The sequence below is a fragment of the Leptonotus elevatus genome, chromosome 10 (genome assembly GCF_054856555.1).
Source record: "Leptonotus elevatus isolate MCC_2025b chromosome 10, RoL_Lele_1.0, whole genome shotgun sequence".
Taxonomy (NCBI): Eukaryota; Metazoa; Chordata; class Actinopteri; order Syngnathiformes; family Syngnathidae; genus Leptonotus; species Leptonotus elevatus.
Window position 1 is genome coordinate 11,254,900 of NC_141248.1, and position 18,453 is coordinate 11,273,352.

Consider the following 18,453-nt stretch of genomic DNA (forward strand, 5'->3'; position numbering starts at 1 on the left):
GCATTTAAAATTCACAATTTTAAATAAGGTATTATTGTGTATTATATAAATTATCTCAACTACTGTGAAAATGTTTTTTTAAATGTCAGAAAAGATAAATTAGAGATAAAAAAAAATATATAAAAATTGTTTATTGGATTATTTCTAATTGCTCAAAATACCCTAAAAAGCTAAATAAAGTACATGATTATTTGATTACTTTTTTGACTACATTTTCGCCATTTTAGCAAGTAATATTAAACTATACTGTACTTCAAACTAAAATTGCACATAAATTCGAGATGAAAGTTTTGTTGTTTAATCTGTGTAATATGCTCCTTTTCACCCCCCGAGAAAATATCTGAGGCAGTTTTTACGGTTTGTGAACTTTTGTTCCCTTGCAGAGTACTTCATTTTTAGTGCTTCCTGGAATCGTTAAATTCGTAGGAAGAAAAGGGGGTAAACTTAACAGAAAGAAAGCAGGGGAAAAGTTTATGGAGGCTTGTTTGGTTTAGATAGACCACTAAGAGGCGCTAAAACCCCAGGAAAGATTTGATATTATCGAGTCGAGGAAGAGTCATGCCATCCAATGAAAATGCAGGTTATTCTCGTCTTGACCAATCACGCGCCTCCGTGGAGGGGACGTTAATGAAAGATACTTTCTGGGGGATGAAGGGGGGGGCACGAGGAGTCAGTGTTTGGGATTTAATGCGGCACCGTGAGTGAGCGCCAACAAAACTGGCGAGCCGATTTAAAAATGATTTCTGTAACTTACGTTTTCACATTGTGCATGTTTGCGTGCGCGCTGGCGAGACATTTCCACGCGGGACAAAAGTCGTTTGTGGCCAGGCGGCCGAGGGAGTTGAGCGGTGATGAGGAGCGACACATTTGGGAGAAGTTGGAGATGTCGGAACGCGGCGCGGGAGGACTGAATGAACATTCATGCCCGAGTTTTCCTGGAGTGGAGTCAACGCTGTTAAACAACACCCACACTGTAAGTTCACCACTTTTTTTTTTAACAGCCATAATTATCCGCCGAGAGTGTTTTACCATGCTTAGACCGCTAGCAGAGATGAAGTCCATTATGTCGCAATGTATTCGAAAGTTATAAACTCACAAGTTAACAACATTAGACAAACTTGCAAAAGTCCACAATTATTTTTTTAAATGTAAATAATGCTCATTTCGTTATCCATTGACTGCATCGATTTTGAATATAAATTTTAGCCATCAACAACAAAGTCTGAATTTAGGAAAAATCACCCATTTCATGAGCAAGATAAAGTCCTTAAAAACCTTCTGGAGGTTTATTAGCTAGAAAATGAAACTTCTAAAATCAACATGTCATCTTGTATAATTGATAAGAATTTAATGTAGTTTACAATTTTCGCCATATCATCGTTGTCATAAAATGCATCACTCTTCACCTTGTTTATATCCTCATCGGCTGACACTGACAACAGTGCTACTTCAAGTGGTAAGAGTGTGTGTGTGGTACCTTCTGCCATCTAATGTTATGCTTGTCACTACACATCGCTGGCATAGTTAATTGAACTAAAAGATGATCCTGTGGAAATTTTGTTTTGAAATGAGATAAACCCCAAAGTCAGACCAGTGTCAAGGAATGAATTGTGATTAACTTTGGATGCGTCAAATTAAACTAATAATTCTTATTTTTGGAAATGTAATACTTGTATTGGTGTGAGTTGAATTCTGCAGGTGTACCTAATAAACTGTCCAGTGAGCATATGTAGGCCATTGGTCCAGATCACATCCATTAAGCCAAATAGGAATGGTGCATGGAGTTTTAAAAACACAAATGTTCTCGCAGTCTGGTAATTGGAGGCTCTTGGAAGAAGGACAGAGACAAAAAGACAACATGGTGGTATTCGTTGTACTTCCAAGATCAACTTAACAGCCTCGGTCTTCAATCACAGGCGCCTTCATTATTACTTTCACTGAGCCAAACGCCAAACACATCGTCTGTGTTGCAAAGGAAAGCGAGAGCTGAATAGCCTTCATGCCCAGAGGAATTTGAGGACCAACTCGGCTGTTTTGTCTTCCTGTTTGCTCGTGTGTGTGTGTGTGTGTGAGTTCTATTACCAATGTGTCTGTCTGGGTCACATATTGGTATTGACCATGAAAAGAATTGGCCAAGTTTGCACACTCCCACGTCCACTCACTGTTTGGGTTGAATGGTACCCTATCAGTGCTGCACACGTCCACTTACACAAGCTTTTGCGAGTGTTTTCATTGCTCATCATGGTATTACTGAAAGAAAAGTCAACATTACCCTATAGTTGTGCTCATATGTTTGGGCATGTAAACTGTATGGTGAGAAAAAGGCTTCATGCTGTGGCAATTGGTTTGATATTTTCCGAAGTTGAAGTTGACATGAGTAGAGATGTGCATGTGAAGTTTGGTGACGATTCACACTAGTATTTTTGTCATTAAGCAACGTTTAGCTTTTGTACATGTCCAGTTGTACTCCTTTTTTTTTCTTTTTCTTAGTTTTTTCTTTTTTTTGAGAGAGAGAGCTCAGTATTGTTCATTCGGTAATCTTACCGATTCCACATGTCATCATCATTGCTCTCTCTCTCTCTCTCTCTTTTTTTCTTCTTCTCTTTTTCTTTTTCTTTTTGTATGTGTGTGTGTGCTCATTAATTCACCCAAAACCTATTAAAAATTCCATACCGTTCACCTGAACCAAATACTTCAGAATCCAGCTATAGAGTCCTGAGGGTGTCAGGAGACCCGAGGAAGGATCAAAGAAAAGAAAGAAAAGGGAAATCCAGCACCGACCAGACATCACCTACTACCCACCGGGTTACCAACCAGAATCTTTCACCAACCCCAGAAACATCTCAATTCCAACAAATTAGGGAGACCTCAAGCGTACAACTGTAATTTTGACAACAGCGAATGCGAATGTTAAACAGCAACTACCAAAGTTAATATTCATGCATGTAAAAAAAAAAAAAAAAAATCTTCATAATAAGATTAAGATGACTGATTTACTAGGGATGTTCAATGTCATTTTTTTTCAGACCAATACCAGTACGATTACTTTTGATACATAAAATTGTTCACCCCTTACAAAATAACAGAACATTTTAAAGTAGAGCCAATATTTCATAATGTAGTATTTTTCCCTTACAGTTGCATAAAATTAATGGCAATTTTCTGGTCTTCTAAATTCTAATTCCTGATTGTAAAGCAGCCCCAAGAGGGTGAATAGATATTTTTAACATAAAGAGAAATTCCAAATTCATAACAAAGTTTATTTTTCCATCTGATTGTGACATGGACAAATAGATCAGTGTTTATTTTTAGCAAAGTGAAGTCACAGGAATATGATTTAATTGGATTTGAGCTGACAATATCTACAAGATTTTGACTCATAAATTGATGTTGGCTATAGTCTGTATTGGATCTTTGTTCAACTCAAGCAGTTGATCCGAGTTTTAGCCGTTTCTGCTTGAGGCTCCAGAGCAAGCTATGTCTGCTACTCCAAAGCTGAAATCATGGATACCTGGGCGGACTTCAGGGATAATTCCCATTTTCTCTTCAGTGTAGGAAGGAGTACACACAGACTCTACTTGTGTTTTTTGCCAAAGCAACAAGACGACAACCAGCGGTAGATTCTAAGACGTTTTTTTCTGGCATTGCAAAATTTTCCCATCGTGCTCTTGGTAGAAACCTACAAAATGGAGACTCATACTCTTTTGGCTACAACTACCGTAGCATATGCAGCAGTTTGTGCAGGGAAAAAAAGCAACAAGAAGGGCACAGCAGAATTTCCAGTAAAACTCTAAAACTTCCTTCCTTCTGATATATGACGACATCCGGAAGGGAGTCTTTAAAAGCCTCCATTAACACCATAAAAAGTTGAAAATGTTGTAGTTGATCACTTTTCTGAAGGAAAAAAAAAGAGTCATGGAGTGATCTGAATATTGACGAAAGCCTGTATAGACAAAGTTACTTAAGTTGGCAACTCCGTTAAAAGGGGTCCATGGACAGCAGAGGACATTATACTAAATACTGTAAGATGAAATAAAATAATCTTTATTAGTCCTGCAATGGGGTAGTTTCTATTGTTGAGAAGTTCGTGTCATTTTATCCTGAGAGCGAGAGTGTTTGCTTCCTGTGAGTGTCATTAAAAAGACTGACTGTTCTACTAACTGGTGTTTTCCCCTTTTGTTGTTGCCCCCCCCCCCCTCTTCCCACTCCAACCCTTGTCGTCGATCCCCTCCGGCTGAAAAATGTTGAGGACAAAAAAACAGCGGAGAGGTGAAGCTGGGTTGCAGCCAGCTGTTGGAGCAACAAGAAAAGCAGTAGATTGAGAGGAAGAGAACGAGTTCAAAGAAGTCTCTTTTTTTGTTTTGTTTAATAGAATTGATAGTCTTACCTGCACGTCCGACATGCAGGATGGTGGGCCATCTTTTGGAATAATTACGAAAACAGCACAAAAAGCCAAGGAAAAAGCAAAACGGGCTCCAAGTTCATCCTTTGACGCAATGAAAGGATGTCTTGTAGAGATTTGCTGTCTCCTCAAAGCGAATGTGAAAACATTTACAGGAATTACATGAAATCACATACCCCTTAACTCATTCACTGCCATTGACGGCTATAGACGTCAAAAATTCATTTGAACTATTTCTATTAGTTTACATTTTTTCCCCACTTTTGTTAACAAGTGTGAAAACCTAGAATTTTTTGTATTGTTCATTTAGAACAGATATAAAATTAGTGATTAGTAAAGTCATGCGATTAATTAATTAAAAAAAATTAATCGCATGACTTCAATAATTAACTCACTATTAATCACAAATTTTATATCTGTTTTCAATTTAAATAAAATTTTAAAGGTTTTCATACTCTTATTAACAAAAGTGTAAAACTAATAGAAATAGTAAAAATGAATTTTTGACGACTATAGCCGTCAATGGCAGTGAACGAGTTAAAATTTGATTAATCTCTTAATTTGGAATTGATGTTTGATTAATTGTCTTCATGCAGTTGAGGCAAAACGGAGTGCACTTGATTCCCTCAACTAATTTGCAGTTTAAAGAGTACAATAACAACAATGAAGCTTTCTCCGTGGTGGATTAAATAAATGTCCACCCAATTCATATATTACATTTATTAACTTAATATTTAGTGACTAATGGTAGATGTAATTTTTTTTCGGTCTGAACAGATTTCAGCAGATATTTTATGTAAATCACATTAATCTGATTTAATGGTCATCACGTTGTGATGTTACGGTTTGTTTGTGTAGGCCTGTTTTGAGATTTGATGTCAAATAGAAACAAAAACGATTGAAATTTAGATTGATGGGTTAAATGAATGAGGATTTATATATTTTTTTAAACAAATGTGATACATGTCAGAAGTGTTTTAATGTTAGCTAGCGGCTTTTTTTTTAAATGTATTTTATTCAAAATTAATATAGTTCAAGATTATTTAATCAATTGAGGATGAAACCAAACCAACTTACTGCTTTGCAGTGAATTTTAAAAGGAATGATTTCGTAGTTCATGCAGAAAGTTTGTGTGATGTAACACAAGTGCACCCCGTCCTCGTTTTGTGTGATGTGGTCCAACCTGAGAGCGTTGGTGTGTTAGATCATAGGCCTGTGTTTGACCTCCTCTTCTGATGTTTTATGTGCGTAAACATTGGCGGAGCGCAAAGGTCAATGCTCGGAGGGAGCAGGAACAAGTAGCTCATTGTGTCAGCGTCCGACCTCTGAAGGACGACTTTAGCGGGCACCCTCCCACTGCCAAGTGTACCGGCATTTTTGTGCATGTACAGCACCAGCACTGAAATGGCAGGATTCAAGCTCATTTGCGAGCACATGTCAGGGATTTCCATTGTTTGGCTTTTGGCGAACTGTAGCTCGTGAAGTCAGCATTAGTCCATGGAGACTTCCAAGTGCTCGCTGGTTCAACATAAAACAGGTGTGAAAGCATCTGTCAGGAACATTGCTAAAGAAGAAAAGACAAGATGGAACGTGGAAGTTTTTTGTTGTGCAAGTAGTTTACATTTGAGCTCACTTCACTTCACGCAATAGATTTTTTTAAATAACTTTCGGAGCCATGTTGTTGATGGTGAGAGACAGATGTGCGCCCAACTTATATTGCAGTACCAGAAGTTAAAAACATTTTTTTTTAGTGAAATACATTAAAAAAAAAAAATTACAGTATATGATTTTGCGTGAAAAGCCCATTATCTGTCAAATTTCTAGTTAGCTCCTCCTTGCATAGATTTTCTGTATTCAAAGTGTAGCTCCTCGCCATAGGAAGAAAAAATAAATAAAGTAATGTTCAAAAAGTCAAACTGTACAAACTGATTTCTAGATGTTTGAATAATTAATATTGCCACATTATTAATCATAATCACCTCAATTTTGTTGACCTTTTTTTCTATTCATACTGAAACACTGGCTAGTCCTGATCGATCACACCTTCAAGAGGATCTCTGATGACTTTTTAGGTTAGTTAATGCGATGATTTGAGTGGTTAAAAAAAAACAACACAGTTTATTTCTCTTGGGACTGTCATTTCACTTTATTACTTGTCTTTTATTATGCATTTTCTTGTCTGTTTGGATGTCAACTTAGGAGGAGTCTAAAGTGTCATGCTTTGGACATAAATCCAAACTACAAACTAGAATTTTCTCCTTATTACAAGTTATTTTGATGAATCGTTGTAGTGCACAGTGACATTGACCTCATGTATTGTAAGGTTTTGAGCCGACGATTTGTTACTGTTAAAATGTGATCAGTGAATGTGTGATGTGGGATGTGTAAGAGTGAGAGTACACTTTTGCACTTGGCCGGTTTGCAGGCAATTTCCGTCAGACAGAACATGTCATGTCCTGTGGCTTTATAGTGCCCGACTACCTTATAAACATTGTTGCCTCTCCAGAAAAAAAGAAGTAAGGAGGAGGGCAACTTCCTACTGCTAAAACCCCCAAATTGGATCGTTGCCAAATTTGTTGCTTGAATCCCCACACACTTGAACACAACTCTAGATGAGTAAACTGGGGATGGTTTTTTTCTGCTAAGATGGTCATTAGCCTGTATATTATGCAACAATTCAGAGAACTATAAGTCCTCTTTGACTAAATGTCTGAATTGTAAACGTTAACATTCGTTCTGGAGAACGTAATGGTAATTGGTGCAGCCTGCTGCGGAGCGTGTGTGCGCGTTTGTGTTCCTGCTGTGCTTGGGACATAACCGATTGTCTCCTTGTCTGGCTGCGGCTTTGTCATTTAGCTGAATGTGGGTCACACGCACACACACGTTTGCACGTACGCACACACTAAAACATGTATAGAGCCAAGATGCTTTGTACAGCCAGGAGCATTCTCACTGGGCTATCGTGGAAAATGTACACACATGTTCGATACTACTTTCTTATAGACCGATACCAGTATGGATACTCAATGCTTGTGTGGTGACAAGTACCAATACCATCAGTATTTTTGATACATAACATTTCCTGCCAAAAGAAAACACACATGTCACAGTAAAACATTTTCATTAGAATTGCATGAAATTAATGGCAATTTTCAATTCTAATTTCTAATTTTTAGTTCCATAATCGGCCACTGTCGCGAGTACCTATGCCTGGTATCGGTACTTGCCCATCCCTAGTTCTTACACATACATGAGATATTTACATAAATGATGACTGTACATTCATATCTTTACTTTGTTTTCTTGATTTCTGCAGTTCAACTTTAAAGTGAGGACCATGGGCTCCCTATCACTTGCCTGGGTGGGAGATGAAACGGGGGTGAGTCAGTGCTTACAGTGGAACTTTTACATTTGATCACAATTCTGCTCAATCTCTGTTAGTTTAGATTTTGAAATTGTATGAAACGAATTGTGTTCCAGGGTCACACTGTTGCCATCATAAATCCTTGAATGACTGTACAATCAATGTTTAAAGTAACAGTTTAGCATTTTTTTTTACTCATAAAATTATAAAATGAAGTTGTTGGCTGGACAATATGAAATAAAATGATACAGTGATTTGCGATTCACCATTCACAAACTCCCCTTTTCATGTTCCCCCCCATACCCCCTGCGTACTGGCTAATAGGTAATAGGTCATAAATAGTAATTTGTATTTTTATGAGTTGTGGATGCAAGATGTACACCAGTGTCAGGCATCGCCAATGCATTTTTCTAAAATATAAACCATAATATTTTTAAGTGTAACAGTAAAATGAGTTTATAATAATATTAAAGTGTTTTGGGATCACTGTTTGGGGGTAGTGTTAGGGCTTAAACTATTAATTCCTAACTGTCAAGTGTCCATCCATTGTACACAGAATCTACCTACTGTATAGTAAAACAATAAATGATGAACTTGCTCGTAACTTTGATGGAAATGCAGAGGGAGATAACTGTGTTGGTTTGGGAGTTGAGTTTCTTGACGTGAAGACTAAAACAAACTGAGATTCCTATGCACATTTCATACTTTCATTATTCTGATCAACTTGTGGTCACTTTAGTTTTCCTTTGCTGAGCAGCCAGGACGCAGGACATATGCGCCACTTAAATTGAGACAGTACAATGAAATTTACTTACATTTCTATTACCAGTTCTTCGCTTATCATCTGACTCGTTTCCATCACTCAGCCTTTCCACACCACTTACAATACATCTTGCCTCCAAATTTTGCATTGATAATGATTTTTCACTGATGCTCTCCCCTGCCAGGTGATTCTGGTGTTGACCACATTCCAGGTGCCTCTGTTCATGTTGCGATTTGGCCAGTCCAACCTCTACAGGAGGTGAGCGCTACACTAAATATGGACACTCAGGAATTAGCCCCACCCCCTTTCTATAACTGAATGAATTTCAATGCAACTTTATGTCTGTGTCAGTGAAGACTACGGGAAGACGTTCACTGATGTGACCCACTTGATCAACCACACCTTCATCCAGACAGAGTTTGGCGTTGCTGTCAGTCCTGATCACTCTGGCAAGGTGCTTCTCCTAAAAAATGTTGTTTATTTTGCTATTTTGAAGGAGCCTGATATCACATGCAATCTAGATTGAATAACTATTGGACACTTTGTCAAAACGTTATCAGTTTGAAGCACTTGTGTTGGATCTTAGTCAACCTTAAACATTTCTTGACAATAATATGTTATATGTGACCTCACATGACATTCTGATTAATATACATTTTTTCAAATATGAGTTATGAAGCAAAATCTCAGGGGTCGGCCATTTTACCACTTGCTATTGACTGAAGATGACATTAATGTTGATCAGGGCTCAGGCAACAACCAATCAGAGCTCACCTGTTTGCCGAAGCTGCGCTGTGAGTGATTGGTTGTTACCTGAGACCTGAGCAACTATGATGTCATCTTCAGTCGACAGCAAGTGGCAAAATGGCCCCTGAGATGGATAAAAATGGCAGGATTTTGCTGCTTAACTCATATTCCACTAACACAGTATTAACCAGAATACCATGATTTTTGTTGTTGTTGCCATATTTAGACTAGTGGGCAGCATAGAACATATTATTGTAAAATATAAAATAAAATCTGTTTTACTTTCAGAAAAAAAATAAATAATAATTTTCTTTCATATTTTCTTTCAGGTGATCCTGACGGCTGACGTGTCCGAAATTGGGGGATTTCGATTATTTCGCTCCCGGAACTTCGGCCAGACCTTTGAGACGTCAGAACTGCCCTTTAAGCCCCTCATTCAGATGCTGTACAACCCCGGAGATTGTAACATACTTCTGACTCTCAGCATCAGGGTAGCAGCAAACGCGTCAGGCTGTTAAATTGGAGCATGAGTGTTCAATTGGATCAATGCAGTTATTTTTAAATAATAGTCAGAAGATGACACTTTATTACGTAATGATATATTTCTACTCCTGCCAGTGGGATTTGTGGCTGTCGGAGGATTTTGGTGCCACCTGGCGGAAGATTCATGACAGCGTTTGTCTCGTCAGATGGTAAGAATTGTCACCTTTTCATGTATTAGCAAGCTTAAACTGTATCAACAATTCTTCAGTACACAGTTAATTATGCACACAAGTGAGCATTGCTAAATGAATACCTCTCTGATCATGCCAATGAAAACTGAGAAATGCTTTTGTACAAGGCAGATTGTTTCGCACATTGAGCTCACTAAATTGTACAAATGTACCTAATGTATAGTTTTGTCAGTCCAAAGACAAAAAAGACACTTCAGTTGTATTTTCTAGTATATATTTGTCAGTTTTATTAAGAATCATTAAAGCCACATTTAAAAAATTTAATCATCCAATTCCTCGAGACATTCTTGTATCTTTGTGTTTATGTGTTTCTTGTCTTGTGTTGTTTTTCCAGCTGCACACAATTTGCGCCGCCCGCCCAACATTGGTTGCATTTGTGCACCCCAGTTAACGTGGGGTTGTGGTGTCAACCTGTGGTTGTATTCACTGCATTGCAATAGCATTGGCTGACCGCAGCTGTCATTTTGGCCCCTAAATAGTTTGCCATGGGAGGCAACAGAGGCTTCCGTTAGACTGAGTCATGAGTCAGCAACAGTTTTTGCAATTTCTAGATATTATCCAGCCCACTCTCCAAGAAAATGCTGGTTCCCATTCCCCTGCTTATACTTAGACAGCACTTTGGAATGTTTATTTGCCGCCAAGAAACCACAAATATAATCACTCTGATTTAAACATACACAACTGCTAAATGTTGCAAAATGTTGACAAACCACTGTTCCTTGTTCTCGTGCTACAGGGGCAAGAATAGCATTTACTTCACGACGAACTACAACGGATCATGCAGTAAGTGATGCAGTTACACATGCACACACACATTCAGGAAAGCTTCATAAGCCCACCTTGTATCTGCCAGATGACAAAGGAATGTTGGAGTTAAGGAAAACGGTAGACTATGGCAAAAGCTTCCAGACGATCGCAACTAGAGTTTTCTCATTCGTACTGGGTGGACGCTTTCTTTTTGCCTCCATCATGACTGGAAAGGTGAGCATCTGCAGTAACATCACCAGTGTTAGATTGACACTGAGAGTGTTAAATCTAACACGAGAAAAGGGTTACTATGTGTCCACATCAATGAGTGTAAATCTGACACTTTTCAAAGTGATACCTTTTTCACACTTAACCAGTGCTACTCCAACACTGTATAGTTAGTTATGGTAAACACTGACTAGTGTTGGAAGAACTATACACTAGTGTCAGTGTTAAACATGTAATTCTGCCTAACTACACTTAACTCTGGTGTTTAAACACCAATGAGTGTCTTGCACTAGTGTCAGTGTTAAAAATGTAACTCAAAGTACATTTTACGCTGGTAGCATTTTTCCTCGTTACAAGGCCCTCAAGGTGCCTTTCGTTTTGATCCAACACTGGAAATTTAACACTGACAGATTTGCTGTGTATTTGTTTGTGCGTGCGCGCGCGTGTGTGTGTGTAAAATGTGGATAAATATGGCCCCATTCAGATTTGTTTACTCTGTTGTTTTTTGTTTGTTTTTTAAAATCAGGACACAGAGCGCATGATCCACGTTTCGGTGAATGGAGGAGAAGTATGGAACATAGCTCAGCTTCCTGCAGTCAACCACGAGCAATTTTATTCAATCCTGGCAGGCAATGAAAACATGATATTCATGCATGTGGATGACCCAGAAGGTCAGGCCCACGTTGCTGATGAATAATATCACGTTGCTATGACAGAGCGAGAATGATTCAACATAGGATAGTATCCAAATGTTGCATTTGCGTGTGTCTCCCAGACTCAGGGATTGGAACGGTATATGTGTCTGATGACAGAGGAACCGTGTTCTCAAAGTCTCTAGAGCGCCATCTCTACACCACCACAGGAAGTGACACTGACTTCACCACCATTGCGTCACTCCGAGGCGTTTATATGACCAGCGTGCTCACAGAGGGTAAGTCAAAGCACTTTTGGGGAGGAGTGTTGGGGAACTGCCTTGTGTACAGTCTATAAAACATATGAATAAATGTACGTTTTTTTTATAACTTTCTAGCAAACCCCCCCAAAAATGGAAATATTTTTCCTAAAGAACATTAAAGATTGGGCTTTTAATTGAACTAAATATCTTATTTTTATAATTACTGTAAAATCTTGCGACTAACACACAAATCACACATAAAAAGCAGTTTTTCTCTATACTTGTGTATTATACGGTCCACTGATTTGCTGGTATATTTTTTAATAATAAAAAAGAAAATTTATTCATGGAGTGTAAATGCAGTTAAAAATGATGCTCTTTTCCCATGCCTATGACTAAAGTCTTTCAAAGACTTTTTAAAATCATGTTTTTCAAAATGTTTTTCTTGCATAGAACAATCTAAAATGAGAATTGTTGAACCAACAACTTAAATTAAACAGAGAATTGTTGACCAACTTCATAAAATTGCTTCAAGGGGTAACACACGATTGCATTAAGTTAATCCAAAGTGAATATATATTAAGTTTAATTAGTTATGAGTTCATTAAACGTAATATATTTACTTTGGATTAGTTTAATTCAATCATCTGTTGGCCACTTGAATTTAATTTTTACCAATTTTGTTAAGTACTTTTTTGTTGTTGTTGTAATTTTAGTAAGCATATTTTTATTTCGATGAAAACCTCTTTAACTCTGTTAGCTGCTTTTAAATTTTGTGCGTGTATGATTTCCCCCCACCAATGTGTGTGTGTGGGGGGTAACCTTTTCCCTTTTCAGATATTTTTTCCATTTGCGGGCTGTCAAGGGAATGACATAAAAATGCGTAGTGCTATAAATACAATTTGTCAGTCAGAATCCTGAAGACCGTAATTATTAATATGACACAGTGTAGACTACAGACATCTGTCAATGTTGAAAAATCACCAGTTCCCCCCCCCAGCAGTTTTTAATAAGTGCTTCGGATAGATGGATGGATTGATTTAATAGACTTCAACATGCATTATGAACTTGCGTCTCTGTAGATGGAACAGTCAAGACGGTGATCACCTTTGACCAAGGAGCGAGATGGCAGACACTGCGTCGACCACAAAACAGCCATTGCGACATTGAGACATCCACTAACAGGCCAAACAGAGTGAGACTAACTAAATGACCCAAGCACGGCCCTTATAACGCACACATACACCCAACTCGGCATGTTCCACTTACACTTGTGTCTTTACAGTGTAGCCTCCACATCCACGCCACTTACAGCACGGCCATGAAGATGAACGTCCCCATGCTGCCACTCTCACAGCCAAGTGCAGTGGGCCTTATTCTTGCTCATGGTATTAAAAACACAGAGAACTTAATGAATATTCTTTCTCGATAGCATTCCGTAATACGTTCCTCTCTTCAGGCAGTGTGGGGGATGCCGAGTCGACTGCGGTGCCTGACGTTTATGTATCTGACGACGGTGGCTACTCGTGGTTGCGATCGCTTACTGGTCCTCATCACTATGCTATACTGGACTCGGGGGCTCTTCTCGTGGCCGTGGAGCACACCAACTTCCCCGTCAATCAAATCAAGTGAGGAAGATGCGGTGCAGCACTTTTAGTCATTTGCAGCCTTTGTCACGATAGGTCCGTCTCCATTCAATACAGGTTTTCCACTGATGAAGGACGATGCTGGCGCACGTATAACTTTACCAGTGATCGCTTCCACTTCAGCGGAATGGACAGTGAGCCGGGCTCGCGCTCCTTGAACGTCAGCTTGTGGGGATACAGAAATGACTTTACCAAGTGGGTTGTCATCACCATCGACTTCAGGAATCTCCTCACCCGAGATTGTGAGTTATAAGAAGGTAGTTGTGTGCGAGCAAAAGTTTTTTATGCACCACTTGTGTACATGCAGGTATTGACGAGGACTACGTGCCGTGGTTGGCTCACTCTGCCGACCCTGACAGCTCCAATGACGGCTGTGTGTTAGGCTACAAGGAGACGTTCCTACGTTTGAGGAGAGACTCGGCCTGCTGGAACGGGAGGCAGTTCAGTGGCAGGCAGCGTCTGTCTCCTTGTGCCTGTACACTGGATGATTATCAATGGTACGGTGCATCGCCACCTATGGACAAAGTCATGTTTTACACCCAGGTTTGGTGCTTGTTACCACTCCCAAAAAGTCATGTCAATTCCTGAGTGTAGTCATCTTCTCTTTTCACTGGTTGACGCTGTATTTTTCTTGATAATAGAGATTGTGACATGTTACGGCACATTTTAAAATGGGGTTGAGAATCGAAGCTCATTTGACTCTGTTTTGTCACACAGTGACTTCGGATACTACCGACCTGAGAACAGCTCAGAGTGTGTGGAGCAGGAGGAGATGAAGGGCCATCCTCTAGAGTTCTGTCTCAATGGAACCACAGAGGAGCTGCAGACCAGTGGGTGAGAATCTATGACTGATTTTTTTTTAAACAATAAAACGAAAAGGCAGCAGCATAATTAAACAGCCGTCCTGGTTGCAAAAACATTACTGCTTGGACAATAAAGACAATACCAGAACTTCACCATCGGGCTTAGTTGTGTTTTACTTTTAATTTTGTATGTTTGTCCGCATTATAAGTTACCGGAAGATTCCAGGGGACCTGTGTGCTGGCGGTTTCCAGCCTGTCAGGAAGGAGACTGACCTGAGGAAGGGGTGCACCAGTGATGCTCTTCATCCATTTTCTCTGGTTGGTGCCGCTAGTTTTCAAGTCAACCCCCCCCAAAATATTTTGGACAATAATATGTTCTATGCAGTCCCTCTAGTCTAAATATGGTATTCTGGTTAATATTGCGTTAGTGGAATATGAGTTAAGTAGTAAAATTCAGCCGTTTTTATCCATTTCAGGGGGCGGCCATTTTGCCACTAGCTGTCGACTGAAGATGACATCAATGTTGCTCAGGTTTCAGGTAATAACCAACCACAGCTCAGCTTCAGAAAATGGGTGAGCCGTGATTGGTCATTGCTTGAGCCCTGAGCAACTGTGTTGTCATCTTCAGTCGACAGCAAATGGCAAAATGGCCGCCCCATGAGATGAATAAAAATGGCTGGATTTTGTGTCATTATTCTTATTCCACAAATGTAATATTAATCATAATGTCATGTACAGACTAGTGAGGTCACATATAACACATTATTGTCAAGAAATGTTTAAGGTTAATTAATTATTTCAAATTGAAATACTGTCATGATTTATCTGCAGCATGTACATGCACCTTGTTTTGTGCAATAGTTACATACCATAAACAATTTATTTGCTGATATTACGATATACCAGTTTGACAATGTAATTCAAATATTGTATTGATATTTTAAAATGCATATTATATGTATGTTTTGTTTTAATTGTATATTGGGATATATAGGTCTTTCTTTAAAATTATCTATCATTGGTTTTTTTTATGTATTAAAAGTACCGGTACTCGTGTTATCAGTGACTACTTGAGTTAAGTACTTGTACTTGTACTTGTATTGGTCTGAATTTTTTTTTTATGAGGTCTCGAATGATGAACATCCCTATTTAATTATCGTTATTTGTGAACAAAAAATGAATAAAAATGCAGCACATTTTACTCCAAATTAGTGTCAAAATTCACTTCTAATGGCATCCCTTCCCCCCCAAAAAAAAGTATTATCTTTAGTGAATGTCTGGTATTTGCTTAATAAATACCATGCCGCTAATAAAAAAAAATTAGATGTCAAAGCGCTGCAGTTGAGTAAATAAAAGCCACCAGTAACTAAATGAGGAAATGCAGTAAATTATCTTAAATCCGACTTTTTAAGTATTAGGCAACATTCCATTAAAAATTCAACATTCACATTCTGTTCCTTCCTTTCTGTCAGAGTGAAAGCGGCTCATCAAATGCCGCAATCACAGCCGTGGTTGTCATAGCCATGCTGCTGGTGAGCGCTGTTGTGGGCGTCTGGGTGATCAAGAAATACGTCTGTGGTGGACGGTCAGTCAGCTACATCTCTGTTACAGGCCATTAAATAATATTTTCCTTCATTTCTGATATGTGCTGATGTCCTTGTCAGGTTCCTTGTGCACCGCTACTCCGTTATGAGGGAACACGCTGAAGCTAACAAAATTGAAGGTGTTGATGATGTTGACGCCCAGTACATGGAAACAGGAATACATGTCGCACAGTACAATGAGGATTCAGATCAGGTATCTCAGACAATGTGAAATGTTCCCATTAGGTCTTTTTATTTTATTTTATTTTTTAAAAACTGTTTCTGGAGTTTGATTGTTTTCCTCACAGGACCTCTTGGAATAGGTTGGACATTTTGACCCCCTCCAATCTGCATTGATGCCTGCTTGTCCCACATGCTGATTAACATCTGCTTCTCAATTTTCATTATCCCCTGGTGGCCTGATGACATGGTTGAGGTTCCCATCAAGACAAGAGCATAGCGACAAACCAATGGAACGTGGAAGGGGGTATGGGGCAAAAACTCAGCACAGAACAAAAGGAAAGCTCTGATGTTCCAGCAGAGCTTTTATTGTTTCTGTCAGGTCGTCGGAGTGTCAAATTGTGCTCTCGAAGACGCCGTTTGGCATTTGACAATGCACTGCAGAGGAATTTGAGATGTTTTAGCTTACAGTGTTATAGAACAATCAAGTAATAGAATACAGCTACTGGAAAAAAAAATCCTGAATATAAGTTAATTTTGCCATCTTCAAAATGTTTTTTTTTTATTCTGTACATTTAAAACTTGTCAATTAATATAGTCATGTAGACATTTCATTTTGTAGAGTCAACTCAATTGGGCTTTGGTATGTTTAAATACTATTTTTCATGTTCACATCTAAGCTGTTTTCTGTTTTTAAAGTTTTTTTCTTTTCAAAACAAGCACTTTTACATCAAGTAACATCTGTGAGCAGTAGCATTTAATGTCCTCTCCCACTGAGTTATGATTTTTCACTTTTGACTGTAGACGGCTGACATTTTTTAAAAGCTTTTGAAATCATCGCATTGGGGGACGCACTTTAGATATCAACCTTTTTGTGCACACTGTTTGCTTGTAATATATGATGCTAAAACTACATATACGTTTTCTTTCTTACAAAAAAAGCACCCTAAATGTAGGTAAAACAGAGAATGGAACAACATTTCATTAGTCCAGTATTATGCTTAACAAATATTTTGTTTAATTTACTCATATTCTCTAACATTTTTGAGTGATGTGAACCATCCTGAATAGAAAGAATAAAAATATCCTGGTGTGCCAGTCAAGTATGACATTTGGAGAAAAAGTTCAAATGCTCTACAGTTGTTCTTAAGGGGTGGGCAATGTGAAGCATCACAATGTTACAGATATTTTTCGCTCTCCATTTTGTGCAGTGAAAACAAAAGACTTGAATTATTGCCAAAGCACTTTTATTGTTGCATTTTTCTAATTGTAGAGATAAATCTACCCTAGCCCAGCAATTAACAAACATGAAGGTAATACTAACTCAAAAACTTTACTTGAAAATTATTTTTAAATAAAATACACCATATTTTTATATTTCCCCACATCGTGTGTCATATTAAGTTGGATACAGGTACTAAAAATAAGCAAGTCTCAACTGTTTGTTACTACAATATATATACACCGCTTCATCCAGTATTTTTATGTGTGCATCTTCTACAGTAATAAGAGCTGCAACTCAATTTACAGGCAAAATGTAAGGCCTGTCTCCTCAAGCAGAGGTGATTAATATTCCAGCAGATAAGCTACTCGCTGTAGAACTAATAGGCATATTCTCAAGGAATGTTTGTCAGGTATGAGAGCAGTACATGCTTGATGTCTCTATACACTCAACAGCTATTTACTGGAGATCATGATTAATATTTTTGCACTGTATACGCATCTGTGAAAAAAATGCATTCTTGCCACATACATACATATATGTTACCATGCTCCTCTTGTTTTTGTATATTTGAGGTCAGAGTCACTAATCTGTGTCATGTTTTTTGGACAATGCTGTGATAGGACCATGGATGAAGAGTATTTGAATTAAAAGTAGAGCTTCATTCACATTTGTATATGTCTTTTTAATGAAAGTATTGATGAATTAAATGTCTCTTTCGCGTAGATTAATTTGTGCTCTGTTTTTGGTTTTCATTCATTTTAAAATCAAAAATTAAATCACTGAGGATCTTAACTGGGGCTACACATTTCTGACGGGGCTCTGGCGCCCCCTAAGGCCGGTATAGCGCTATCCCCGCATGAACAGATGAAAATTATGATGGAAATTGATGAACCAAATTGAATCACATTAGTTGAAAGTGGATAATTTACAACCCCATACCTCGCGCCACACAAGACAAGGCATCTTAGCGCATTTCACACGCAAGGCAACTTCGCATAATTAAACGTACAATATTTAAAAGCATTTACAAACAAAATAGTTAACATTTAAAATCAAAATCAAAGAGCTTACTAAAAGAAACCGTGCACTAACATAATTAGAATTTACGAAAATTGCGCCTCCTGAACACTAGGCGG

At 38.4% G+C, this 18,453-nt stretch overlaps 1 protein-coding gene across 1 annotated transcript; it reads left to right on the plus strand.

Annotated features, from left to right (window-relative positions):
* The first annotated feature begins 660 nt into the window (after positions 1 to 660).
* Positions 661 to 18,045, plus strand: LOC147167043 (sortilin-like). Its single transcript, XM_086087794.1, has 20 exons — positions 661 to 973; positions 7,719 to 7,781; positions 8,714 to 8,787; positions 8,881 to 8,983; positions 9,606 to 9,767; positions 9,895 to 9,968; positions 10,747 to 10,793; positions 10,864 to 10,991; positions 11,512 to 11,656; positions 11,761 to 11,916; positions 12,963 to 13,075; positions 13,166 to 13,268; positions 13,340 to 13,508; positions 13,584 to 13,768; positions 13,834 to 14,023; positions 14,244 to 14,360; positions 14,539 to 14,647; positions 15,802 to 15,914; positions 15,994 to 16,126; positions 16,221 to 18,045. Exons 1-20 carry the CDS (start codon positions 737 to 739, stop codon positions 16,233 to 16,235), a joined length of 2,436 nt encoding a protein of 811 aa, XP_085943920.1. The 5' UTR covers positions 661 to 736; the 3' UTR covers positions 16,236 to 18,045.
* The last annotated feature ends 408 nt before the right edge of the window (positions 18,046 to 18,453 follow it).